General features: G+C 40.3%; 1 protein-coding gene across 2 annotated transcripts in view; it reads left to right on the top strand.

Annotated features, from left to right (window-relative positions):
• Nucleotides 1-27,396, top strand: part of MAP3K20 (mitogen-activated protein kinase kinase kinase 20) — a 65,324-nt gene that overhangs the window by 16,825 nt on the left and 21,103 nt on the right. For both annotated transcript variants that reach the window (XM_082198754.1, XM_082198753.1), the window contains exons 3-9: nucleotides 2,387-2,474; nucleotides 5,996-6,097; nucleotides 7,933-7,998; nucleotides 12,412-12,440; nucleotides 12,563-12,700; nucleotides 16,772-16,858; nucleotides 22,618-22,692. In XM_082198754.1, the coding sequence (XP_082054880.1) occupies nucleotides 2,387-2,474; nucleotides 5,996-6,097; nucleotides 7,933-7,998; nucleotides 12,412-12,440; nucleotides 12,563-12,700; nucleotides 16,772-16,858; nucleotides 22,618-22,692 (585 nt within the window). The remainder of the gene's footprint in view (nucleotides 1-2,386; nucleotides 2,475-5,995; nucleotides 6,098-7,932; nucleotides 7,999-12,411; nucleotides 12,441-12,562; nucleotides 12,701-16,771; nucleotides 16,859-22,617; nucleotides 22,693-27,396) is intronic.

The following is a 27,396-nucleotide window of genomic DNA, read 5'->3' as shown; positions in this document are numbered from 1 at the left end:
GCTCTGGTCCATGGGGTCACGAAGAGTCGGACACGACTAAACGACTAAACAACAACAAGGTCTGAACATCTGTGGGATTAGGGTGAAAGTTTATAATCCCCCAAACCACTTACTTTTGAGCAAGACAGGCATAGCTTCATCATCCCTATGTGGTTGGAATAAGACTTAAGAAGAAAGGAAGCTGCCTTTTATGATTGATCCATCCAGCTCAGTATATTGTCTATCCAGGCAAGGTTTCCCAAACTTGGTTTTGCTGCCGTTTTTAGACTACAGTTCCCATCATCCCTGTCCACTGGTCCTGCTTGCTAGTAATGATGTGAGTTGTAGTCCAAAACAGCTGTCAACCCAAGTTTGGGAAACCCTCTTCTATAGTGACTCACCAGGTCTCCAAGGCCTCGGTCATGAGTCTTTCCCAGCCTTACCTGGAGATGCTGAGATTGAACCCTGGGCATTCTGCATGTGATGAAAGGTATGTCCTTCTTCTCAGCTAAAGCCTCTCCACATTGGGGTTTGTGGGCTAAGGGTTTGCTCACATATTACATTGTGGTAGACAGGAAGCCTTGCGATCTCGGTTGTTTGAGTGTTAACTCTCTGATGAAGATCAGATCCTTTACATCTATGTGGGGTTCATGGTCAATATCAGTGCTTAAGATAAGTGGCTAGAAACAGTTTGGTATTGAAAGGGCCAGCTATGTTTGGGATTCCACAGGGTTTGAGAAGAGTCTTGGAATTTGTGGTGGCGGGTGTTCGTTTCTCTTCTCCTAATCATGGAGGCGTCTGTCTGATACGTGTGGTTCTGTGACCTCTTTCTGGGTCTGAATTAGCGCATTGTGTTGAATGAGAGGTGGGCTGGGTTCTGTGATGTATAATCATGGTGGCCCTGCCATCGTCATGTGTTGATTGGTGTGCTACTGCCGTGGGTACTGTGGGGTTGTCATTGGGGCGCAGTGCGGCCAGAGCTTTTGCAGAAGTGGCTGGTGATGGTATGCCAATCTCTTGTTTCTCCTGTTCTGTTGTTGTTCGTTTTTGTTTTTGCTTTTGGTTATGCAACTAGGAAGTTCTAGCATTGTGACAACTTCACAAGGGTGTTTATATGCTGGCATTATCCTGCTGTAACCCCAGACACCATCAGGATTGAGCAGCAGATGGTAGAGAAGAATTAACTTCCATAAAACATTGTGAGGGACAGTTAACAGATAAAACTTTGCCAGGTTTAAATTGTTACTGATCCTTAAAATTCTGGAGAACGTTTGGGTTCCATTTCTTTCCTTACCTGCCTTCAATCCTTTCTGAATCATTTTAGCGTTCTTCACATGAATGTGGCAAATATTTTCGAACCATATAACTAATCAACTCTCACGTGAAACAGTGATAAATATTAGTAAGCACTTAGTGATGTTCTGCTAATCAGAGTGCTAGCATAGTTAAACACGTCTAACCCTGTAATTTTGTGGCATGAGAGAGTGCTTCACGCTGTGAAATTTAGCTGATATATTAAACACAATGTTGGTTGGTTGATCTGGTAGCCGAATGGAGTTTATTTTCAAAATGGAGCTTTCACAAATACGTTCAGCCAGAAGGAAAATGTAAATTTATGTATGTTGTGGCAATTTTCATGGTTGTTGCCGTTCAACTTGTAGAGCATTTTTTCATCTTTTTCTGGGTGAAACATAATGTTCCTGATTTTTGTTGGATACTGGTGGCATGTGTACAGCCTTTTACAGAAAATTAATCTGTAAAAGGTAAAATCAGTCTACAAGTACATTGACCTCCAGTCCCAGCCCACCGATGAGGCAAGGTGAGTTGCCTGCCTCGAGTCGCAGAAGCCCAAGAGGCAGTGCCCGCCTCACCACCACTGGCATTGGCACTGGTTTCTGGCAAGATCTCACCGGTAAGAGAGGTGTGGTTCTACCAGAGGGGAGGCAGTGAGAGGGCGGCAGTGAAATGGGATGTGCCACCCCTGTTTACTGTTGACTTTTGTCTCTACAGTATTTTGGTAAGAAATAAGTCCCCTTGTCTCTTATTGTGTAGCCAATGAAGGGTGTTGCATCTGTGTATTTATCGAGACAGGAAAAGGCCTCTAGAGTGACAGCTCAACCACCTGAAGATAGAACTTGCAATATAATGGCTTTCATACTTCCAAATTATGAAACTGTTGGTTGATGATACTTACAAAGCCTTACTCAAGGATGTGAAGGTGGTTGATTCTCAGAAGTGTTACTGAGTGTCCACCGTTTAACCCGGCGTGCATTCTTTGCATATTCAAATCTTGTTTGTGAAAGAGATGGATTCAGAGATAGTTTGATTTAAACGTTTACTATAGGTGCGCTCTGGAGCCGTACGCAGTTTTACATTGACAACTTAACATTTTCTGTATTTTGAACAGGCAGAAATCCTCAGCGTGCTCAGCCACAAAAACATCATTCAGTTTTATGGAGCTGTTCTCGAACCCCCCAACTATGGCATAGTTACGGGTAAGTTACAAGCCTTCCTTTTGTGGTTTATGCAGTGCCGGATTTACGTATAAGCTAAATAAGCTGTAGCTTAGGGCCCCACTCTCTTGAGGGCTCCCCAAAAATATACTTCTTCTTAATTGTATTTCACTATTAATATACTTCTTCTTAACTACTTTTCAGTTCAACAATTACTTTGATAAAATACATACTTTTGTTATGTGCAAATGGCTTTAGATACCTATTAGGTCCATAAATTACCATATAGCATATATTCAACACACACAAAAAACAGCGACAATTTGTTGTTGACAAAGGACAGCTGGACATATAAAGGGCCCCATTACCTTCAGTAGCTTAGGGCCTCATCAAACCTAAATCTGGCCCTGGGTGTATGTGTTTTACATTTAAGAAGCTCTTACTGTTTCTGAAATGCTAGGTACAGTGGTATCTTGTGCTAAGAACTTAATTTGTTCTGGAGGTCCGTTCTTAACCTGAAATTGTTCTTAACCTAGAATCATAGAATCATAGAATCATAGAGTTGGAAGAGACCACAAGGGCCATCGAGTCCAACCCCCTGCCAAGCAGGAAACACCATCAGAGCACTCCTGACATATGGTTGTCAAGCCTCTGCTTAAAGACCTCCAAAGTAGGAGACTCCACCACACTCCTTGGCAGCAAATTCCACTGTCGAACAGCTCTTACTGTCAGGAAGTTCTTCCTAATGTTTAGGTGGAATCTTCTTTCTTGTAGTTTGGATCCATTGCTCCGTGTCCGCTTCTCTGGAGCAGCAGAAAACAACCTTTCTCCCTCCTCTATGTGACATCCTTTTATATATTTGAACATGGCTATCATATCACCCCTTAACCTCCTCTTCTCCAGGCTAAACATGCCCAGCTCCCTTAGCCGTTCCTCATAAGGCATCGTTTCCAGGCCTTTGACCATTTTGGTTGCCCTCCTCTGGACACGTTCCAGTTTGTCAGTGTCCTTCTTGAACTGTGGTGCCCAGAACTGGACACAGTACTCCAGGTGAGGTCTGACCAGAGCAGAATACAGTGGCACTATTACTTCCCTTGATCTAGATGCTATACTCCTATTGATGCATCCCAGAATTGCGTTGGCTTTTTTAGCTGCCGCCTCACACTGTTGGCTCATGTCAAGTTTGTGGTCAACCAAGACTCCTAGATCCTTTTCACATGTACTGCTCTCAAGCCAGGTGTCCCCCACTTTAAGAGGTACCACTTTAGCTAATGGGGCCTCCTGCTGCTGCCGCACCACTGCAGTGCAATTTCTTTTCTCATCTTGAAGCAAAGTTCTTAATCTGAGGTACTATTTCTGGGTTAGCGGAGTCTGTAACCTGAAGTGTCTGTAACCCGAGGTACCACTGTATCTGTATTTGCAGTGACCAGTGTATTACTACTTTTGTGTAGCTTTAATGGCCAGAAAGTTTTAACTCCTTTCTCTGTTTAACACTGCTCACAACACCAGTGTGCTTCTGTCTAAAAATAGTTCTTTCTGCAGTTATATTTTATACTTTGTGCCCTGCCCTGGCATCTGTGCTACAATGGCTACGGAATACTCCCAGGAGTTTACAGGCCAGTCTTCAGATTGAGCTCTAGGGTTTAGTGCCCTTTGCCATCCTTCCAATCTCTGAAAACACACATTGCACAGAGTGAGATCCAACAACTGTTCCTGCACTTGGACTGCTGATTGCTGTATCTCCCACTTAAAAAGGATTGTTAGGAAGGAGATTGAAAATAAGACTGTCAATATGATAATGCCTTTGAAATACTGAGTGTACACCTCAGAAAGAATGCCCCACCACCAATAAAGAAAGGTTGTAACCGGTGCTATTTTTTCTAGAAAAAACCCCGTGAACTTCTCCCTTGTTCTCTTAGAACATTGGGGCTTTTTAGGATAGAAAAAAGGTGAATAAGTGGGGTGAGCGAGAACTTAATAGCGATGTATACAATTATGCATGGTATGGGAAACTGCATAGAGAGTGCATGTGTTTCTCTCATCCTCGTAAAACTAGGACCACACAATGGAGCTGAGTGTTGGAAGATTCAGAGCAGCAGAGCAAAATTAGTTCTTCATGCATAGTTAAACTATGGCGTGAACTCTCACAAGATGTAATAACGGCTACCAACTAGGAGGACTTTTTAAAAGTATGTTAGACATATTCATGGAGGGCATGCTAACTGTTTTTAATAAATCAAAGTTATTCCTTTTTTACAACACATAAACTAGATGGATAGTTCCATTGGTTAGAGCGTGGTGCTAATATTGCTGTGGTTGCAGGTTTGATTTTTGTGTGGGACAGCTGCATATTCCTGCATCAAAGGGGGTTGGATGAGATGACCCTCGAGGTCCCTTTCAACTCTACAAATCTATGATTATATTTTAAATTAAATACAAATTTGCTTGACATGTGTAGGTCCTCCTCAAAGACGGCAATGCAAATATCCTTACTTTTATGTGAGTTGTTTACACCTCTTTATCTCTCTTAATTGGCCAAACTGTTGTATGAACAGTTTACACAAGTCCCTGGTTGAAGGGTATGTAATTTGAAGCATGTGATGTATACGAAACAAAGCACATGGATGTGCTTGGAAGAGCAAAGCAATGGAACTGCAAAAACAGGACGAACGGCTTATAAAGCAGCAATAACTGAAACGAAGAAGCATTATGTGTTAGAGAGTCTTTGCTGATTTGTATATTTTTAAAAGTATTTTGTCAGAACATGAACCCAGGGAACAGTTTACAGTGCTGCGTGCAAAAACAATTCTGGGAAATAAGAAGTGGTAGATCTTAAGAAGTTTCAGAGATGGCACTTGGTTTAGTTGAGATTTTATGAACCTAAATGTCCTGTGAGGAACGCAGGTGGCGCTGTGGGTTAAACCACAGAGCCTAGGACTTGCCGATCAGAAGATAGGCGGTTCGAATCCCTGCGACGGGGTGAGCTCCCGTTGCTCGGTCTCTGCTCCTGCCAACCTAGCAGTTCGAAAGCACCTCAAAGTGCAAGTAGATAAATAGGTACCACTCCGGTGGGAAGGTAAACGGCGTTTCTGTGCACTGCTCTGGTTCGCCAGAAGCGGCTTAGTTATGCTGGCCACATGACCCGGAAGCTGTACGCCGGCTCTCTCGGCCAATAAAGCGAGATGAGCGCCGCAACCCCAGAGTTGGCCACGACTGGACCTAATTGTCAGGGGTCCTTTACCTTTAAAGGTCCTGCATGAACTGGAAATGTACTTCAGAACACACCACAGAATCCAAAATTTGTCTTTTATATCAGCACCAGAAGGCTGAACGGAGTCTGATAAGGCCCTCCTGCCAGAATTGGTGGATTATTGCTGAAAATTTTCAGAGAGCACACCCTTAAAGGCCCTGTGTGACTCTCCAGTACAGTCAACTCCCTATTTGCATGCATTCAAAGCGTGCTCCTCATGTAAATGCTTTTCATTAGGAAAGCCAAACATCACCGTTCACCTGTCCAGCATTAGACAAAGCCTTTTTTAAATATGTGTGCTATTTCTTCACAGAATATGCTTCTGCTGGATCACTGTATGACTACATAAATAGCAACAGAAGCGAAGAGATGGATATGGATCATATAATGACCTGGGCAACAGATATAGCTAAAGGTAAGTGAGATTCATTGGTAACAAAGGGAAATTTATTGCAATAATTTGAAAAAAAGGAGCAACAATATCTTTAATCCTTAGTCTGAATTGTTCACATTCTCCAGTGCTATCAACTTGGTTATCTTCCACGAAAGCTTCCAGTGTGGTGCCAGTGTGGTGTAGTGGTTAAGAGCGGTAGTCACGTAATCTGGTGAACCGGGTTCGCGTCTCCGCTCCTCCACATGCAGCTGCTGGGTGACCTTGGGCCAGTCACACTTCTGTGAAGTCTCTCAGCCCCACTCACCTCACAGAGTGTTTGTTGTGGGGGAGGAAGGGAAAGGAGAATGTTAGCCGCTTTGAGACTCCTTCGGGTAGTGATAAAGCGGGATATCAAATCCAAACTCTCTTCTTCTTCTTCTTCTTCTTCTTCCAAGACCTACTAGTGAATCTTGATTTACCAGATGCTTGGCACAGGATGTAGTTTAAGGAGATGGTTTATTTCACCCGGGTCAAAGACCCGGTTTGACACCTCCCATGTGCATTTGCATGCGTAAACACAGAGTCTGGGAGCCTCAATGGCGCCCCTGTGGAGGCTTTACCTGGGGCAAAAAACCCGGCTAGCCCCCCCCCCCAATAGCTACGGCTCTGGAAATACCTACAGAATTTATTTATTTCTGCTGTTCTTCTTCTGAGCTTGTGTTCATAAGTAATATTCCCATTTTCCTTATATGGCATCTTTGTAGGGCAAAAGGCTTCATGAGAATGACTTCCCTGTAGGGAGAAAAGGGGTCATTATCAATATTTGAGGTGGGCAGAAAAAAGCTTTTTAAAGATTGATCGAGCATCATAAAATGCAAATATATTACTAATGTAATATAGACTCTGACAGAACCAGCAAAGGCCTGACAGAACCATTGGACCAACTGCATCCCACCTTCTTTAGTGGCTGCTTAAGACTCTAGCCCAGGACTGGGAAATTGTGTCAACAGTTGGCCTAGGCCAGGCAAACTTGGCCCTCCAGCTGTTTTGGGACTACAACTCCCATGATCCCTAGCTAACAGAACCAGTGGTCAGGGATGATGGGAATTGTAGTCTCAAAACAGCTGGAGTGCCAAGTTTGGTCATGCCTGGCCTAGGATGACTCTATTTCAAAGAAGAAGAAGAAGAAGAAGAAGAAGAAGAAGAAGAAGAGTAATTTTATTATTTATATCCCACCCATATGGCTGGGTTTCCCCAGCCACTCTGGGTGGCTTACAACATATAGTTAACCATTCATATGTTTTAGGATTTTAAAATGGTATACTACCTAGGATGCCTTGACAGAAATGTGGCATACCGTACTTTTCCATGTATAAGACAAGGGTTTTTTTCTTTTAAAAAATAGTTTAAAATTGTGGGCTTCTCTTATACATGGGTAGTGTATTGGGGGTACGGGTGATTGGCCCGATCACCGTGATTAGGAGATTGTCAGCGGCAATTGGTTGGGCGATTTCCACTTGCTGGCGGTGAGCAGGCATACGATTGGGGGCGTCTTATACACAGGGCCATGTTATACACGGAAAAATACGGTATAAAGGCTATACATAAATAATGGAAGGCCTGCTCACTTGCTACTTTGGGGAGGGGGTGAGACTTGTGCTATGTAGCCGTTTGTGAAAAATGCACATACCCTTTCCTTCACTGAGTATTTTTTTTTTAATTTGAATGTGTGTCTTCCTCACCACAGAATTGAAATACATGAATTGCTCCAAGATTTGCATTTGGCTTGTGAAGAAGCCATTGCAAGTGCTGATAAGAAGTGATCGTGTTATAACATAGATTTTCTTCCTTTCTTTTTAAAAACCATTTCCTTTTAGGAATGCACTATTTGCATATGGAGGCTCCAGTCAAAGTAATTCACCGAGATCTGAAGTCCCGAAATGGTAAAACAGCATGAATTTACATGTTCTTGTTTCTCTTGCAAATCATGGTTTTTCAGTGCTAGTTACTGAACACAGGAAAGCGATTCTACCTTCAGTTAAAATGCTTACTAAGCATTGCTGGAAAACACTTCAAAACATGTTTCGATTCGCCTCTAATCCCGTTTGTCTTCAACAAAGTGTATTTAGCTTGCTCTCTTTTTAGCTTCCTTGAACTTTACCATTCTGTACAATTATTCTAAGATGCATTTAGGTAAGCAGAGTTTTTGTGCACCTCTGGACAGTGGCAAAATCAGAACACATTAGGTTAGATTCCAGGATAAGTTAATTGTCCCGTGTATTTTAGAGGGCACTAAGTTAGTCATGATTAACTTTCTATAGCGCTTTTCAGTGGGAGCTCTGCAAGTAACCTAGGGCCTCCCCATAGCTACCATTTATAGTGGAATAGTTGCTGGGGTTTGGGGGATTTTGAGGCATGTTGCCACACAATGTCAGCGTCCTTCAGCTAATATTCCCAGATATTGTACTCAAAACCCTGCTGTTTCATTCAAAGATTTTCCGCCCGGGTGTTGGTTACAATGGCCGAATCCCAGCTATGTCCACGAAATTCCGGGTGTATGGGAGCCCTAGATTTGGCAGACAATTTTTTATGCCCCTTCCCTCAAGCCAGTGGAAGATGTTAAGTTTATGAGCTCAGTTCAAAGGAGATACATGACAGATAGAAATGATGGCCTTGGCAGCAGTCATGAGCTGCATACGAAATTTCATCACAATAACCAGAGTCACCATTGTTCAGGCAAACATGTAGTTCCTTTTCTAATCTCCTCTACCCCCACAAGATCAGTACAGTGGTACCTCAGGTTGCATACGCTTCAGGTTACAAACTCTGCTAACCCAGAAATAGTGCTTCAGGTTAAGAACTTTGCTTCAGGATGAGAACAGAAATCAGGCTCTGGTGGCGCGGCGGCAGCAGGAAGTCCCATTAGCTAAAGTGGTGCTTCAGGTTAAGAACAGTTTCAGGTTAAGTACGGACCTCTGGAACGAATTAAGTACTTAAACTGAAGTACCACTGTATTCTTGAACAGTAGGCATAATTTTAAAAATAAATAAATTGCAAAAGTGCTATACCCATGTGCAGGCTCATAGCACCAACAATAATTTCCTGGAAGGATGTTAAGGCTACGTTAGGAGAGTGACTACAGCCATGGAACTTTTCTCAGTTTGGGCAGAACCCTCCATTAGCGTGGAAAGGAAAACTCCACACTCACTCTCTAATAATGACTGTGGCCAAAGATGCAGACAATTAGTTACATACAGTCATACCTTGGATCCCGAACTCAGTACTTGGGCTTGGTACTCGGTACTTGGGCTTGGTACTCAGACATTTCGGCTCCTGAATGCCACAAACCTGGAAGTGAGTGTTCTGGTTTGCGAACTTTCTTTGGAACCTGAACATCCGACAGGGCTTCTGCGGCTTCCGATTGGCTGCAGGAGTTTCCTGCAGCCAATCAGAAGCCGCTCTTTGGTTTCTGGACGTTTTGGATTCCGTTCGACTTCCAAGGTACGACTGTATTCACTTTTAAAAACGTTGGATCGACCAGCAACTGTTCTGTAAATGGTAAGTATGGAGAGGCCCTTAGTCTGGATTGCGCCCACCTCCTTGTGGAATGTGCATCTCTATTGGCCATACTGGGTGGGGCTGATGGGAATTGGAGTGAACTGGAGGGTCACATGGTCCTAATCTGTTGCTCTAGTTGCACAATGAGTTAAAATATGTTAAGAGTTCTCCAGCCATGAAAAAACATGCTATGAGTTGCAAGCCATGTCCTTGTCAAGAAAATGGCTTAAGCTGTTGTTAATGCTCCAGGTGAGAGGCTGTTGAACCAATTTCAACACAAAATATCTGTAGTTTTTCATCCATTGATCTCTTCCTGCTTGGTAGTAACTGCAGTTCATGAATCTCTGTGGCTGTTGTGCAAGATAGAATTACTTTGTGCCAAATGGGATTAGTACTGTGGGATACACCCAAAACTAATGTGCAAAGGGGGGGGGGAGGATGAAAGGGGCCTTATTTCACAGTAATGTTGCTATTAGTTGTTGCTTTTATCCTGAAAGGATTTTTCTCTTACAATCACATTAAAACGGGCTGTTCCTCATTTTCTTTTCTTGATTTTTGACCAGAGAAATCCAATGTTACCTCTACGTAAAATATATTTTATAACTGGTACTTAGATACTGAAAACCAAACATTCACAATTCTGTGTAAAGTTTTGTCTGCAAACACAGATAACTTCGGGAAAATGCTTCAGAAAACGTTTTGTTTGAAATGTGGTCGATCCATCTTGTAATTTATTTAATGTTGTGCCTTTTTAGTATTTATTGCTGGGTATTCTAATACTTTGACCAATTATTTGATGGCCCTTCTGACAGAGTAGGAGAACTCCATGTTGGATTAGACAAACATCCAGCCCCAGTGTTTTGGGAAAGGGTTTTTTTTTTTAAAAAAAAATAGAATTTCATTTTTAAACATTTTATTCCCGCCCCCACCCCGTAAAAGTTGTTTTGAAATCCGTTACTACAAAATGAAGTTAGGCATTGGCAAAATAGTCAGGACTATATAACACCTGTGACTTTGAACACTGACGGGAAACGGGGACCAGCAACGCCAGTCTTAAAATCTTTACATTTTAAGTGAATTATAAAACAAAGAATGATGAACACACTAATGAACAAGGTCAAATCAGGGCATGGTGCATGGTGAGAGAGAAACCTGTGTACTACTCCAAATATTGTTGGGCACCAGTTCCCATCACTACAGCCTGCATGGCCAATGATTGGGGATGATGTCAGTTGCAGTCCTGGGCCACCGGTTGCCCACCCCAGCATGAAGGCAACACCCTTTCCCTGTTATTGGCCAGCCTCACCTGCTGCATAGGGGTATTCTTGTTCTGAATAGAAGAGGTTCTCTTTCGCTAATTGTCTGTTATAAACCGTTAAAAGGGAAGGTAAAGGACCCATGGATGGTTAAGTCCAGTCAAAGGCGACTATGGGGTTGCGGCGCTCATCTCACTTTTCCGGCCAAGGGACCTGGAGTTCACCCGCAGACAGCTTTCTGGGTCATGTGGCCGGCATGACTAAATCACTACTGCCGCACGGAAGACTGTGACGAGTGCCAGAGGGCACGGAAACACCATTTACCTTCCCGCCGCAGCGGTACCTATTTATCTACTTGCACTGGTATGTTTTCGAACCGCTAGGCTGCCCAAAGCTGGGGCAAAGCAACAGGAGCTCACCCGGTTGTGCAAATTTGAAATGCCGACCTTCTGTTCGAATTCACTTGACAGGGTGAGCTCCCGTTGCTCTGTCCCAGCTTCTGCCAACCTAGCAGTTCAAAAGCATACTAGCGCGAATAGATAAATAGGAGCAGCAGGAAAGTAAATGGCGTCTCTGTGTGCTCTGATTTCTGTCACGGTGTTCCATTGCGCCAGAAGTGGTTTAGTCATGGTGGCTACATGACCCAGAAAGCTGTCTATGGACCAACGCCGGCTCCCTCAGCCTGAAAGCAAGATGAGCGCTGCAACCCCATAGGTGCCTTTGACTGGACTTAACCGTCCAGGGGTCCTTCACCTTTTTACGTTTTACCTATAAACGGTTAATGTCTTCTAATCTACTTTAAAGCTATGTGGTTGTGTGTATACTATATTAATTATGCTATGTGTAAAGATTTATCCTTTATATGTAAATTGATCCCAAATCCTAATATTCTGAGTGATATTAGATAGATAGATAGATGATAGATAGATAGATTAGATAGATAGATAGATAGATAGATAGATAGATAGATGATAGATAGATAGATGATTGATAGATAGATCCCTCTGTTCACTCTCTTCAACAGTTTACATAATTTTATAAACCCACGTCATTTTCTCACTCAGTCGTCTTCTTTTCTCCCTAAACTATAATACTGTGAATATTTTAGATTTTTTGTTGAGAGTAGGTGCTCCAATTGCTAGATTATATTGGCTGTCCTTATCTGACACCTCCTGCTCTGTGGTACTCTGAATATGCCAGGTGTCATGCCTACAGTATAGATTTATATGACATAGCGTTATAATATCCGACAGTTTTATCTTCAGTCTCGCTCCTCAATAATTTTTGACACTGAGTATTTTCTTTTCCACTGTCATAACGCGCTGAGTTTACTCTCAGTAAGCTATCAACCCTAATATCAATATTTCTTTGGTGGCCATGGACAATTCAGTATGAGATATTTCAGTGTCAGTTAGATTTATTGCCAGACGATTCAGCTAGAGAAATGATATGAACTGTGCTTTCCAATATGTACAAGCCCATCATCATTAAATAATTTACATGACAACTATTTACATTATTTCTTTCTTTTTAAATTTTCAGTGGTCATAGCTGGTGATGGAGTATTAAAGGTAGGAAAATATAAAGCACCTATAAAGTTTATTTGCTGTTGCACCCTATTTTGCATCATAGTTGTCCCCCCGGCTCAAAAAAATGTGGACGCTCATTTTTGTTTATATACTGCCTTTTCTAGATATGCGATTTTGGTGCTTCAAGATTCCACTCCCATACAACACACATGTCTCTGGTTGGTACCTTTCCTTGGATGGCTCCAGAAGTTATCCAGAGTTTGCCAGTATCTGAAACATGTGACACTTATTCGTATGGTGTGGTGAGTAGCCTATTTCTTTGTACACTACCATACACGTTCAAAAGATTCAGCTGGCCCCTCAAGTCTCATCTAACACAAAGCCAGGAAAAGATAGTGCTGGTTGTAATATTTTTAAAAACATTTTTATTCTTAGAATTGGTAGTCACGTGTCACACAGAGACCTTCGAGTGGCTTGCAGTGTACAGTCGTACCTTGGATTCCGAACGCCTTGGTACTTGGGCGTTTTGGCTCCTGAACGCCGCAAACCTGGAAGTGAGTGTTCCGGTTTGTGAACGTTCTTTGGAACCTGAATGTCTGACGGGGCTTCCGTGGCTTCCGATTGGCTGTGCTTTGGTTTTCGAATGTTTTGGAAGTCGAACAGACTTCTGGAACGGATTCCGTTCCACTTCCAAGGTACGACTGTATTTAAAAACCTGAAACATAAATACATTGTGATATCAACATGTTAATACAAAAACACATGCAATTCATAACAACCTATAAAATACCCTCTCCTCAAAAAGACAGATGCAGGAAGCTCTATCAGCACACTGACAGACATACAAGGCACACAAATCTGTTGAATGTGTACTTGTGTGCTCATTCCTTTACAGCTGCCTCAGTATTTCTTGCACACAGACACACTTTGTTGACATCTTTTCTTCAACATGGTTCTTGTGGTGCGTGTTTCGCCTATGTTTCTCTGTCATGCGTCCTGTTCAGATATTACTCTCCAATCCTGATAGGACAAACACCAAGGACCCAGGAACAAACCATAGCACTCATAACCAGTAACAAACCATAGCACTAACAATAACAGTAATAATTATTAGTGTTAGAACTGAGATTAACAACAATAAATATTTATTGTGGGTGGTTGTCTTTGCAACCCATGGCAGAGATCTTTAGAAAATTACTCCCCACTCTTCTTAAGACTAAACTAATGGGTTCCGTGTCCTGGGTTAGGAAAGACTCTCCTAGGGCAGACATTCCCCTCAATATAAAGTAAGGAGATTGGGGAAGGGATGAGGAATAAATATTGGGTCCCAAAGCCCAATACCACTTACAACATGTCAGGGTGAGGAGAACTCTTCACCCAATCCTATTGATCCACGCTCCATTGATCCATTGAACCGCAAAGCCACCAATGCCGGTCAGTTTTTCATTCTCACTCAGAAAATCGTAAGATCTGAAGACATAGGGTTGAATTCATATAGTTCATATAGCATATGGGTGCCTTTGAAATCAGTGTGAAAAGTTAGACGCCATGATTAACTTGGATTACATTGATTTCTTACTGAACAGTTAACTTAATCTGTAATTTAGGCATTGTTTTCAGAGGAAATCCATCTCAATGGAGGGATGAAGTTCAGGTATAGGAATAAGTACCTTAATCTTTATCCCATCTTTAGACTGGTTTAAATAGGATGTTGTTATATCACAATGGCAGATATGTGCAAGTTCAGTTCAGAGAGTCTCTCTTTTTCAGCTTGGATTTCCCCCACAATGAAAATAACTTGAAAAATTACCTGAAAGTATAACATTGAAAGAGCACACAAAGGAACTTCATGTTGGCTCACTACTTGTGCATTTGACTACACTGTTAACCCTCCGCATGAAAAATTTGCACCTTGGCGCTTAGTTAAATATTTATAGATTACATTTAATTTCTGATCTAGATAGAACTTTTGCCGTTTAGTCCTAACCATGTCTCTTCAGAAGCAAAGTCTGTTTAATTCCATAGAAATTATTTCCAAGTAAGTGGGGTTGGGATTAGACTGCAATTCTTAACCCATTTACGTACGCGTAAACACCATTAAACTCAGTGGAACTGTGTCTACAAGTGCGTAGATTTGCACCATTAGTAGTGCACTGGCTTACATTCTCCAGCCATCGGTTCAGCCAAGCTTTCCTCTTCATAGGTCTTCAACTTCTCCAAGCCACAACCCTTTACGCCAACAATGTGTTTTGAAGATAAAGAATTAATCCATGAAAATCGTGTCTATTTTTCTTTTTAAACAATCTCATCCATAAATACAAGTTTTGAACAGCCTGGTATCACAATTTAGAGCACTTACAAGTGGCTTTTGTGCTAGACAGACATCTGCTTTTCATCCGTTGAAGTGCAGCTGAAATTCTGATAACAAAGAGTAGAATCCTTTTCAAATGTAAAAGAGTGAAGATGTCGAGAAATGGCATTCTGCTGGCAGAATCCATGGCCTTTCTTTTATTTATTTTTTCCCTGGGTTTTCCCCTGCCAGAATGGGTTGTATTCATTGAACTATTATATTGTTTTCTATCTTCTATTTACAATGTTAAAGTGGGGGGGGGGAGGAGCATTTTCCCACCATAGTACAATATAATGCTGTCAATCCATAGGTCCATAGTTTTTTCCTTGGTCAACTTGAAGTTGCCTCTTCTGAATAAATCACAAGAACATTAGGAAGGATTGCATATATTAGTTCGTTTTTCCTATAATTCACATAACTTTTTGAGATTTGGCAAACAATTTCATGAGACCGGGGCACTTTAGGATAAAAATCCCTTGAAGCCTTACTTGGTTGTAAGTTCTGTGGGAAACAATGGGGCTTGTATCTGTGAGATAACAGGTCCTAGGACTGTACTGCAACTTGTCTACAAGGGGCTTCCACTTAAATGAATGAAATATACTTGTAAGTAAATGAGTTTGCAGTCAGACTGTTTAACACATAGTTGGTCTACCTATCCAAAGGCCATATCAAGTCTTAGGATTCCTGTGGTCTGTCCAATAGTTCCTTAGCCATTAGAAATGCCTGTGCTCCCATGAGTAGACATATCCTTCTGCATGAGGCAGAAAATAATATGCAGTCTTTCTACCTGATAGGGGGAATGCTTATGGGATAATGATGATAACTCTGAAATTGTCACAGCATATTCAGTTTAAATATCAGTTCAACAGGATTCCTTTTACCAGTGAATTTGTATATATATTTAATTGCAGGGGTTTTGTGTAATAAATTTCCCTTTAGAAATGTAGATCCAGTAGGATTCGTTTTTATTACACTGAGCATGTGTTGCCTTGGATATGAAAACCTATTTATAGAGTGAGTGAGTGAGAGAGACACTTCTTTTAATCCAGCTTTTTAAGATAGTTCAGCCATGCAAAACACCCAGACTTCTTTCCTAACTAGAATTGGTAGCTAGCGATCCACTGGGCTTGTAATGTTTCTCCAGCACAATGTATGGAGAACAGGTAGTCCTGTTTTCTTGGGAAGCCTCAGCTGCCATTGCCAGTAACATTTTGGGAGCCATGCATATGCTCCTGAGTTAAAGACTAAAGCTCCTGTGAGCTTTGTTCATCAAACTTCTGGAGTGGTAGCATTAAAGAAAAAAAGGAAAAGCAGGGTTTGCATACATAGCAGCTTACTGTGGCTCACTACTTGTGTTTTTTCTGGTTGCCTTGAATGACCTTGAATATCTATTCACTGTTGTTTTTTTCCTTATGGTTTGATTTTTATTTACTGCTTCTGAATCAGAAGTCATTTCATGCAAAGTGAACTATCCCATGCCCAAGAGGGCAGGTTTTCCCCAAACTTCATTTGTATGACTTCCTCACCCTTTCTTCATGGAAGTTCTTCTTCGTCTCCATTTGCATAGCTGTCCTTTTCAGAGACGATGCATCAGGACTGGATAAACCAGATCGAGATTTGTATAATGTGTTTGGCTGCACAAAAGAAGACAGCAACTAACGAAATAACCGTATTCATGTACACAGACATCAGTTTGGACATTTTAGTGAAAGAATAAATGGACGGAGGCAGAAGCAAGTCTCAACCACCAGACTTGAGCAACTGAGGAGCAAAGAAAGATTTCAGCCTTGTGTATTTTACAACCAAAATATAACCCCACACTTCTCTTTATCATAAAAAAAACTGATAAATATTCAAATTTAATTTAGTGTGGGGATCTTGCACACAAATATATGCCCATGTTCCTGCAAATGGACTCTGGTTGCCTGGTAATTGGATACAGGTAGTGCTGTATCAAGGCTTAATAATGTATTTAAAATACAAAGTACAGAAATAAAAATTCTTTCCTTTTTTTCTATTCCAGGTTCTCTGGGAGATGCTAACAAGGGAGGTCCCCTTTAAAGGCTTGGAAGGATTACAAGTAGCTTGGCTTGTAGTGGAAAAAAACGAGGTAAGACTACGTTTCTACATTCAGGTACATAGATCAGAAAACAGTATTGGGTTTTGCAAAAGACTTTTTCATCTTCTTCAAATTGAAAGTAAGTTCACGCGTATGGAAAGATTAGCAGTAGGAGCTAACACAAAGGGTCAAAGTGATGTTATTCCTCATGAATGGACCCTTTACATCTAATTGTTGCAGCTTCACATCGTGATGCTGTAGATCAAAAATTGTACAAGTACTGTACTAGTTTCTCAGTCTCAATTGTAAAACCTAGGGGTTTGTTCTTAGTGATGAAAGAAGCCATTGCGTCCAAGGTAGGGGAACAGTTTAACTCCATCTCCTGCGTTTAGGACATCTTTATACTGGCCGGGAGTTGATATATCTGTAAGAGACCTTCAGCTACTTCAACTTAACTCTCCCAGCAGGAGTCACTATAGTACAAGAAACTGCCACTTAGATGAGGATTTCAAAAATAAAAGAAGAAAAAATAGTTTAAAAAAGAGGGAAATTACAGTTTTGCCACCTACGTTCTCGGCTACATTGAAGATGAGATCCTCACTGGTACTGGTAAGGCTCTGCCATAGTTGCAAGCTTCCTCATGCGGTGTCTTTCCATTTCAAAAGAACTTCAGTGGCGTAAACACCCTTTGTACAGGGTCCCCAGCGTTGCTTTTCTTCTTCCTACAAATTGAGGCTTTCAGGTAGTTGAACATGTGAGCGTTTATTTGAACGCATGGCTCCTTGATGTCAAAGACACGAAGTACGGGTTTTTCTTTCTTTCCCCCCACTAAAGGGGGGAAAAAATTAAAGTTGTGGCTGTGTCACACACCAAGTATGGAAATCCTCTATCTAGGCAGACTGGAAGGTTGTGGGTACGTTACTTAATAAAAAGCTACTTGGCTAAAAAGCGACAGCTCGGCTTCTTGAATTCTTTTATATATATAGCTGGCTTCCCCAATGGTTTTAGACTCTTTAAAGTGTTATTAGGGGAAAAAATATTCCTAGAAATACAGGTGGGAGTGAATTAATGTTTAAACCACCTTCTGCCTTTTAAAAGTTCTTATGGAATGTTAGGTTGGCTGTCCTGTCTGGGAAACCATATGGAACACCCAACTTAGTTGGGAATATTTCCTTAATTCAGAACAACCTTATGCTTATAACTTCCTACAGTATAAGTTTAGAATAATAAGGTGTAATCTGTATGTGTTCCATTTCTAAGCGTGAAGAAAAGCTTATTGGTTCAGCACAGTATTTCTTCCCTTGGGGACGAGGCGATTGAGACACAAATTTCCTCCATATACACCAGTGCTTTGGTTTCATAGTTGGATATGGGAATCTGGCATAAAAGATGTATAGTGTATACCATGTTGACCACTTAGATCGCTGCTCTGCTTAGTATGGACATGATCCAGCCAAAATTAGGCACTTTAAAAACCTCATTGGTTCTAGTGCTCAACGTTCTCTCTGTTGAAATAAATGGAACATAGAACTATTGAACTTTATCTAGATTGACTATTCTGCCTGAAGTTTGCGTAGAAGAGGGAATGTGAGGGAATAATGTTAAATATATGAGTGCTGACTTTGATTTTAATGGAAAGCAAGGGCCTGCCAATTTCTTCAGTGGACTGGAAATGATGAATAAAAACCTCTAATGGTCATTGAGGTGTTATATAATTTTTAGTGTCTGGACAATAGAGCAAAAGTTAAGGTGCCCATGTTTTTGAATAGAACACTACAGTGATGTTTGGAAACTGATGTCACTGGGTAAGATTACCATACTGATTCTGTTTTTGTTTTTTGTTGGTTTTTTTAAAAATATGGTGTCAAATTGTTGCCTGCTTATTAAAGCTGTGAAATATTTGTGTTTCTTTCTAACGTTTTAAAAATCCTAATAAATTGGTTAAGTGCTGTATGGTGTTTCTATGCAGACAGAATCACTTGACAGTAGAAACTTCTGTCGACATAAAGTGGGAGAGAGGAGGAGGAGAGAGGTGGTTTTTGCCAATTTCCACCCTCACTCTATGCCTTCTGGATCTGCCCCAGAGGGTTGGGGGACCCTCAGAACAGCATAGAAGGTAGTGGGGGGGGGCTGCATAGGAGAGGCAAACGTTTGCTGATAGAAGTCCCTGCTGGACAGAATTAGATCAACTCTGTATGTCTCGAAGGTCCCATCTGTACTATACACAAATCAGTATCATACCCTAAAGAATCCTGGGCACTGTTAGTTTGTTAAGGATGCTGTGAATTGTTAGGGGACCCCGTCCCTCTCTGAGAACTACACTTCCCAGAATGGTTACCAGTTAATCTCTCTTACCAGGAAACTCTGGGAATTGTAGCTCTGTGAAGGGAATAGGGGTCCCCTAACAACTCACGGAAGTCTTAACAACTAACATTTCCCAGGATTCCTTGGGGGAAAGCCACGACTGTTTATAAAGTGGTATGGTACTGCTGTAAATACATAATTTAGATGGGGCCTGAGTTCCAAGTTCCCTCTCAGCCGTCAGTCTGCAAACTATGTTTGTTGCCCTTTTAAAGCACATGTAACACAATTTAAAAGTTCATTACGTCCTCCAGAGAACTGTAGTTAAAGGGTGCTGGGAATTGTAGCTCTCTGAGGAGTTAACCTACAGTTCCCAATGTTTTTTGTGGAAAGCAGATTGCTTTGGATTTGCTTTGTGACCTAAAGTTTTCGCTATGGTGATAGAACAACTAAACCTCACTTTTGTCCCAGGCAGAATTTCTCTCTTGTTATAGTTAGAGCAGATTACAACCCTTAGAATGGTTGATTGTGGAAGTACACTGTTTATTAACTGTCAGGGGTCCTTTACCTTTAATGAGTAATAATTAAGACTTTCAGGCTCATCTATCCTGTAGGTTACGAAAATAATGCTGAAGAATTTGCATCCTTCCTCAATTTAGAATGTGTTTAGACCAGCACACATTTTATCCTCACAACCCTGTGACATAGATTAGGCTGAGAAATGGCAATTTGCCCAGTTCCACCACGTGAGATTCCTAGCTGGGGATCTGAACCCATATTTCCATAATCCAGGTCCAGTACTCTGTTCATTAAACCATACCGACTCTTAAGTGAAATATCAGTTCTTTAAATGACTTCTTCCTCATTCCACTAGAGTTTTTCTTGGTACTTACGTGTTTTAAACTCCAAAACACAATCCTAATATAAAAGTTCATATTAGAGATGTCATTATCTAACATCAAATTACTACTTAGAAATGTCACTTTTATTAGAGTATGACACTCTTTGGGACCTGCTACCTATATATTACCTGACAAATAACATTCTACTCAAGTAAGATGGATGCAAGTGATGATTACATGTCTTTTAGTAACTCATTTTCCAACTCCTGGAACAGTGAGGGTTACAGACAAATGCCATTGCTAGACTATCAGTTGTATTTTTAGGCAAATGACTTGACTGAGTATCAAGTGTCATTGCTACTTTGTTTATGCCAAGTAGACTTCTTGAACATACTTTTGGCATAAAAGTTTTTCACATTTATGGTACTCATTATTTAATGATTGCGTATTTGATTAGCACTTGCTATGTATATTTTATGGGTTTTTTTATCCCCCTATAGCATTCTTTCTTGAGTTTGCATTTCATTCTTGCTTTTAACACACAGCCGTTCATAAATTCTTGCAGGTCCCATTACACTTATATAGATATCTGTTTTGTTTAGCTTACTTGACAAAGTGGTGTGCAGGTCATGGCAACCTTAGGGAGCAACGTGAGTGGACAGAAGTTCAGATTTGATTGCTTTGTATAATTGGGTCAATTGTGTTAATCAATAGAATCTTTCTCAATGAAAAGGTTGGTTTTTTTAGATAGTTAATTGCATTACTGAAAGTGTGTAGACGCATTCTTATATGTTGATCACAGCATGAAGATATCAGGTTTTTGTGCTTGTACACAAATCTGCTTTTGGCACTGCGTCTGCCTTCTGTCGCTAGGTTACTAATTGTTCACGTTGGCAGTAAGTATTTCAATCTTATGTCAATATTTGCAATATGAGAGTTTTCTTCCCACTCTTGAATAATGTTGTTATTTAAGGTATTTGAGTATTTACATGTTAGTTATTCTTGCAACACTTAATTAGGCTTCTTGTATGGCTTCATCAGTTCGTCAATAAATGTATGATGAAGGGTGACTTTAGCATTCTTACCCTACTAAATCTAAGGCCATGTACAGTTGTTTCTCTGAAGCATCAAAAATGACTTAACCCATCCTTCTGCCATGGCATTAACCCTGCAGTAGTTTAACCACTCAAAAGTTCCATTTACTAGAAAAAATGGAGTATATATACACACAGGAAAATTGTGCTTAAGTATATTTGCTTCAGTTTTCTAATAAGCAACTGTAACATCTTCCTTTAGTCCAATGCTGAACTAATGATGAGGTTGACTAGATGTGGGTCATCTAGGCTAGATTCAGGCCTTCTTCAATTTCACTTTTAAGAGAATCTTAGCACTTATTTTGGCCAGAGACCATAGTAGGATACCCTGCTAAGGAAAGTGTGTTATCATGACAGCTCTACAATATCTACACAGTACCTCTGCAAAGCCCAACAATACTAATAACTCAATAAACCAGTTCTAAAACTCTTCTAATTTCACTCCTCTGTGTTTGGTTCATCTTGCCTTTCTTGATCCTGGTAGTTTTCATCTACTAGAACGTTTGCTCAGAAGTTAGATTCTTATGCAACTCAGATTATTCATGGTTAACTGGGAGTGATAGTTGATTGCTCAAGTTAAGTAGGAACTTTGTTAGAAGACTGCTTAGCACAATCTAGCACTTTAGTTGAAAATAGCTAATGGACGCCAGTAAATATTAGTACACATACAAAATAGCTGATGAGAACTAATGTGAGATACTTGAACATGCACTGCCCAAGGAAGGATTAATTGGAATAAGAACAATAAATAATATCTACTGCATTTGATGTTTGGTCTGTAGTTCAAATAAACTGAGCTTGTGCGTGGGAAGAATACTATCTCAAATAGATGAAGGGATGCAGAATTGGGAAAACCTTGGGAAATACATATACAGAGCTATATACAGTCATAATAAGAACCTGTGGACTTGTGCTTGAAATTAAAAATATTAGAGGAATAAAATTATGGGACAGTTTCCCTAGTACAGTTTTGAATAGCCTGGTTTCCAGGCAGGAGGATAGTATATTAATGAAGACTATAGACTGAGGAATGGAATTATTGTAAGATCTTAGGGCTTTTCTCCTTTTCCAGAGATAGTATGCTGGATAAGGTTTGCTTCATACTCACTCAGAATTGAGAAGAGATTCAGAAATTTCATATCTATTTATAAAACAACATATTCTTGCTGCGTGAGTGTAAGAAACTCTCTAAGTTACATTAAGAGTGTGGTTGCTTCCAAGGAGGAAACCTCTAGAATGGTTAGAATTGGTCTGGGTGGCACATAATAGATGACCTATCTCAAACCATGAATTGTAAAATTCAGTGGTAAAGGATCCATCATTCTTGGTGCTAGAAGATCATCTCTCTTTGAAATGGCACAGAGACAGCTTGATTTGTCTCCAAACAAAAACAATCTGTTCTACAGGGCTTTTGCCTATTCCAGTGCTTGCTAATTCCTGTACTTTGTGGTATAGTTTCTTTCTTTTACTGAGAACATTGGAAGATCTGCTTTCATATGGGAGCTGGGGTTTATCTTCTGCTGTTCATTTCTAGTCCCTTGGTTGTCCAACTGTTGTCTTGCTTCTATTACAGAGACTGACCATTCCCAGCAGCTGCCCTGGAAGCTTTGCAGAATTGATGCTCCAGTGTTGGGAAGCAGATCCAAAGGTATTTATTTACTGTTATCCACTGTGTGTTTTAACTGTACTGTGTTTTAAAAAACAAAAACAAACCCCAAACCCTCCTGTTGCAGATGGGACACTAAATGTGAGATAAGAATTTTCCATTTGTATTATTTCATTTCATTTCAAAGCTGGTAAAATGCGGTCTTGACTATGCTACCACTCAGTGGATTTGTAACTGGCTGGCTGACCGAACCCAAAGGGTGCTCATCAATGGTTCCTCTTCATCCTGGAGAAGAGTGACTAGTGGGGTGCCACAGGGTTCTGTCTTGGGCCCGGTCTTATTCAACATCTTTATCAACGACTTGGATGATGGACTCAAGGGCATCCTGATCAAATTTGCAGATGACACCAAACTGGGAGGGGTGGCTAACACCCCAGAGGACAGGATCACACTTCAAAACGACCTTGACAGATTAGAGAACTGGGCCAAAACAAACAAGATGAACTTTAACAGGGAGAAATGTAAAGTATTGCACTTGGGCAAAAAAAATGAGAGGCACAAATACAAGATGGGTGACACCTGGCTTGAGAGCAGTTGGACTTGAGAGCAGGGGGTTGGACTCGATGGCCCTTGTGGTCTCTTCCAACTCTATGATTCTATGATTCATTTCCACGTACCACCCACCCTCTCTGTTGACACTGGATAAGTTTAAGGGAGCCAGGATTTCAGGTACAGAGCCTGCAATCCTATATGCACTTACCTGGGAGTAAGTCCCACTGAACTCATGTAATGGATTGCCCTGTGAATTATCTGGGTAAGCGTATATTATCATCGGATTTAGCAATGAACAAAACTTCATAAATACAATAATAATTATAAAACTATAACAAATTCCTTTTTTGTATCAATCATATATTTATTATAAATTTTGTTCGCAGATGTTCTATTTTCTTTTACCTTATAAACTGTTGAATTCAGACACCGCAGAGGCCAGGATCCCTGCCAGTTCTTTAAATTTCACCCTTGAAAAGTCTTGATAAATGTTACCTCAAAAATCTTCCCCTATATTGAATAGCCTGTGCCCCTTGAACATGCCCACATTTCATTGGGTGTCAGGATTGAACTCCCACGCTCCCTCCCTTCCATTCTGAATAGAGGAAAGAGTTTATTTTTACGAGCGATCACAGTGTTGCCTGATATAGATGTCTTTTTCACGTTGTTGAAGATGCCTAATGGAGAAGGAGCGTGCCCACACTTAATTCATATATATTTTTGGTGATCACTTGATTTCTGGCTTATCTCGTGATAATTATTTTTACCCTTGAGGATTTACCATTCAGGGTGGAGACATTTGACCCACATTTTAAAGTACATTTTAAACCTAATTCAACCGTTCTAGACACAACTCAGCTATCCATTAGATCACACGCTTCTCCAAGTTTTGCAAAAGCAGTTTCCTTTCCAAAAATATGTCTACATTGTTATAGAACAAAAATGCGTTTTTGGGTGGGGCAAGGGAAATGCATACAATTTTACATGCCAATTTTTGCGTTGCTTAAAAAAAAGAATGCATAAAACATTGAATGCATCATTGAATGCATGTGACACTAACGCAGAACAGAAATAGTCCGTCCTGATGTACATTGTTCCAAATCTAAACTGGGATTGACTGATGTACTTTGAACCAGCGGATGCCATGGTTGGTGCAAAGGAATCGAGTCTTTCCTCCATGCCCTCATTCACATTTATTGCTGTGAGGCTGTAGCCACTCATTACCCATGTGGGAACCACAGGGAGGCATGAACTACTGAAGCAAGCCATTAGGACTCTACATTAGGAATCAATTATGGAATTATATCAACAGGTGGAAATCATATACTGCCAAGAATGCACCTGCTGCCATTGCTATCCTTCTGCTCCAAGCTGATTAACTGTAAACTATACAGTAGGGTCCTAAAAATGCGGGTTTTACAGGAGTAGTTGAGGGAAATAGCTGTGTGTGAACATGCAGAATAGACGTGGGATGAGGTGAGGGGAACGGCAACCGCTGAGCTCCAAGCAGTTGTCTTACAATTGTGTGCAAGATGGACCAGAAATGACAGACAAAGAGATCCCTTCACCTAAATGTTGAATAGGCAGCTCTTGCATAGAAGAGCACTTGTCTCTTTTTGTTATACATTTGACATTTTTTTAATGTTGTTTGACATTTGAAATAAAGAAATTGTCTCTCTTTTATAATGCGAAAATCACTTGGATCTGCCTGGGAGAGACACCTCAGCATTGTTCCTAATTGTTTTTGTGCACTCGAATTAAAATGCACGTTTTAATTGCTGCATCTGTAATTTTAGCAGAAATGGTATAATTACAGGCGTGATGCAGAGAGAATGTGTATCATCCATTTATTATGTATCCACATTTTGGTTTCAACCTTTTGTCTCAACCTTGTCTGGGGTCTGTCAGACAGACTAACGGAGGCGATGCTCTCTCTCTCTCGAGAAACATTTTAACTCTGACTTTTTCAGTTTTCAACAATTACCCCACTTTTTTTTCAGCATAACAAAAGAAGCAATGAAGGCAGAAGAAAATGCAAAGAACTTATGACTGCTTTGCCTGAGACAGTATTTTTTTTTTTTAACTTGAAATAATCAGGTCATCCTTGGTTATGTGGAGCACATTTCCCCCTGCTCTGTTTCTGGACTGCATTTTGACCCAATCTGCCTTGTAACCACAGTGCTAGAATTGGCACAGGGAGGCAAGGATGTTAAAAAGTTCTATAAATTTGCACACTCAACCAAAAAAAACATCTTACATACTACTATTTTATGATTTTCAAGGACCTGATTTGAAGATGTGGACAACAAATGTTCTGTTTACCTATGCAAAACTGAAATATTATAAATAACTCCACGTCCTTTTTGGTAACTTCTGTGTAAAGTGAACCCTATGTGCTTTTACAGAACAAAGGCTTCACACCACAAGAAAGAAAAACACAACTGTATTCTGCATTTGTGTGGCTAACTTTCACAATGAAATGTCACTGTCATGCCTCATGAGGGCACACAAAACTTTTCCAAGTTTTGTCTGCTACTTTATTGTGCTGGGTCTCAGTGTTCTCACACGCTCGGAAGGTATTCTTTATTTCTTGTAGATTAGTTTGTTCTTGTAATTGTATTGTGAAAACTTCAATTAAAATAAAAAAAACCCCATTACTATTTTAAATGTCACTTCAACAGACAAGCAGTCTCTTGATGAGTTAAACAATTTGGTACTTATTTTCAATGCTTTCCCTCAGTTTTCATCCATATTCTTGTTCTCGGCCCTGAAATAAAGACATAATTACAAGTAGCCTGCTACTTTGGTATAATACTTTCCCTCAGTTTTTCATCCATATTCTTGTTCTAGGCCCTGAAATAAAGATGTAATAACAAGTAGCGTGCTACTTTGGTATTTATTTTTGATACTTTCCCTCAGTTTTTCATCCATATTCTTGTTCTCGGCCCTGAAATAAAGACATAATTACAAGTAGCCTGCTACTTTGGTATAATACTTTCCCTCAGTTTCCATCCATATTCTTGTTCTTGGCCCTGAAATAAAGACGTAATTACAAGTAGCGTGCTACTTTGGTACTTCTTTTTGATACTTTCCCTCAGTTTCCATCCATATTCTTGTTCTTGGCCCTGAAATAAAGACGTAATTATAAGTAGCGTGCTACTTTGGTACTTATTTTTGATACTTTCCCTCAGTTTTTCATCCATATTCTTGTTCTAGGCCCTGAAATAAAGACGTAATTACAAGTAGCATGCTACTTTGGTATTTATTTTTGATAATTTCCCTCAGTTTCCATCCATATTCTTGTTCTAGGCCCTGAAATAAAGACGTAATTACAAGTAGTGCGCTTGCTTTTGAATAATCAGAATGGCCTCGTGCTGAAGCAAATGTATGAGCTTTGTAAAACATGATTTTTTTTTATTTTAGGCCACAAATATAATCGATATTTATGTCCCACTTTTTGACTGAACATGCCCAGAGCATATTCATAAAAACCATACAACAGCGTCATAAACATATAAGTGCAGCTTACTAAAAGCAGTAACAGCAAACTCAAAATAACACTTTAAAAAAAACAAAAGCCAAGGGTAAAAGATCATACACATAAAACTGGCAGTAATAAAACTAGGAGTTACATGCAAAAAGCCTGTTGAAAATAAGTGTTTTCAAATACGTATGGCAAAAGAGAATTGACAGAGAGAGATACTGATTGGTTTTAAATAGAAGAACATTTCAGAGTTGCTACCCTGTCTTTCTAAAGGCTCTCTCATGCCCAATCACTGAATATCCCAAGTTGGACCAAAAGTGCGTCTCTGGGTAGGCCTGTATGGGAAGAAGCCGTCCCTAAACCATTTAGGGCTTTAAAGGTTAGAACCAGCACTATTGAACTGAGCCTTGAAGTGAATAGGAAGCCAGTGTTTGCATACAATGCTTGTGAGGCATACAAGGTTAGTGTTTGTAAAACTGATATTTAAAGTCTTCTTTTTTTCTAAAAAAACAATCTGGACTTATTTTCCTTACTTTATCTCAAGAACGTGGGTTCCTGCCATACAAGTGTATAATCTGTAGTATGAAGCCTTCCTATAGGGCTGCAGTTTCATTTTACATACATTTATTGCCACATGGCCATTATGGCAAGGTGTTTCAAATGCAGCATAAGGCAAATTTCTTTCTTTCTTTCTTTCTTTCTTTCTTTCT

Source organism: Podarcis vaucheri (assembly GCF_965113315.1).
Source record: "Podarcis vaucheri genome assembly, chromosome: 1".
NCBI classification, from domain to species: domain Eukaryota; kingdom Metazoa; phylum Chordata; class Lepidosauria; order Squamata; family Lacertidae; genus Podarcis; species Podarcis vaucheri.
The sequence above is the reverse complement of the archived record's forward strand: the minus strand, read 5'-3'. Positions and strand labels throughout refer to the sequence as shown.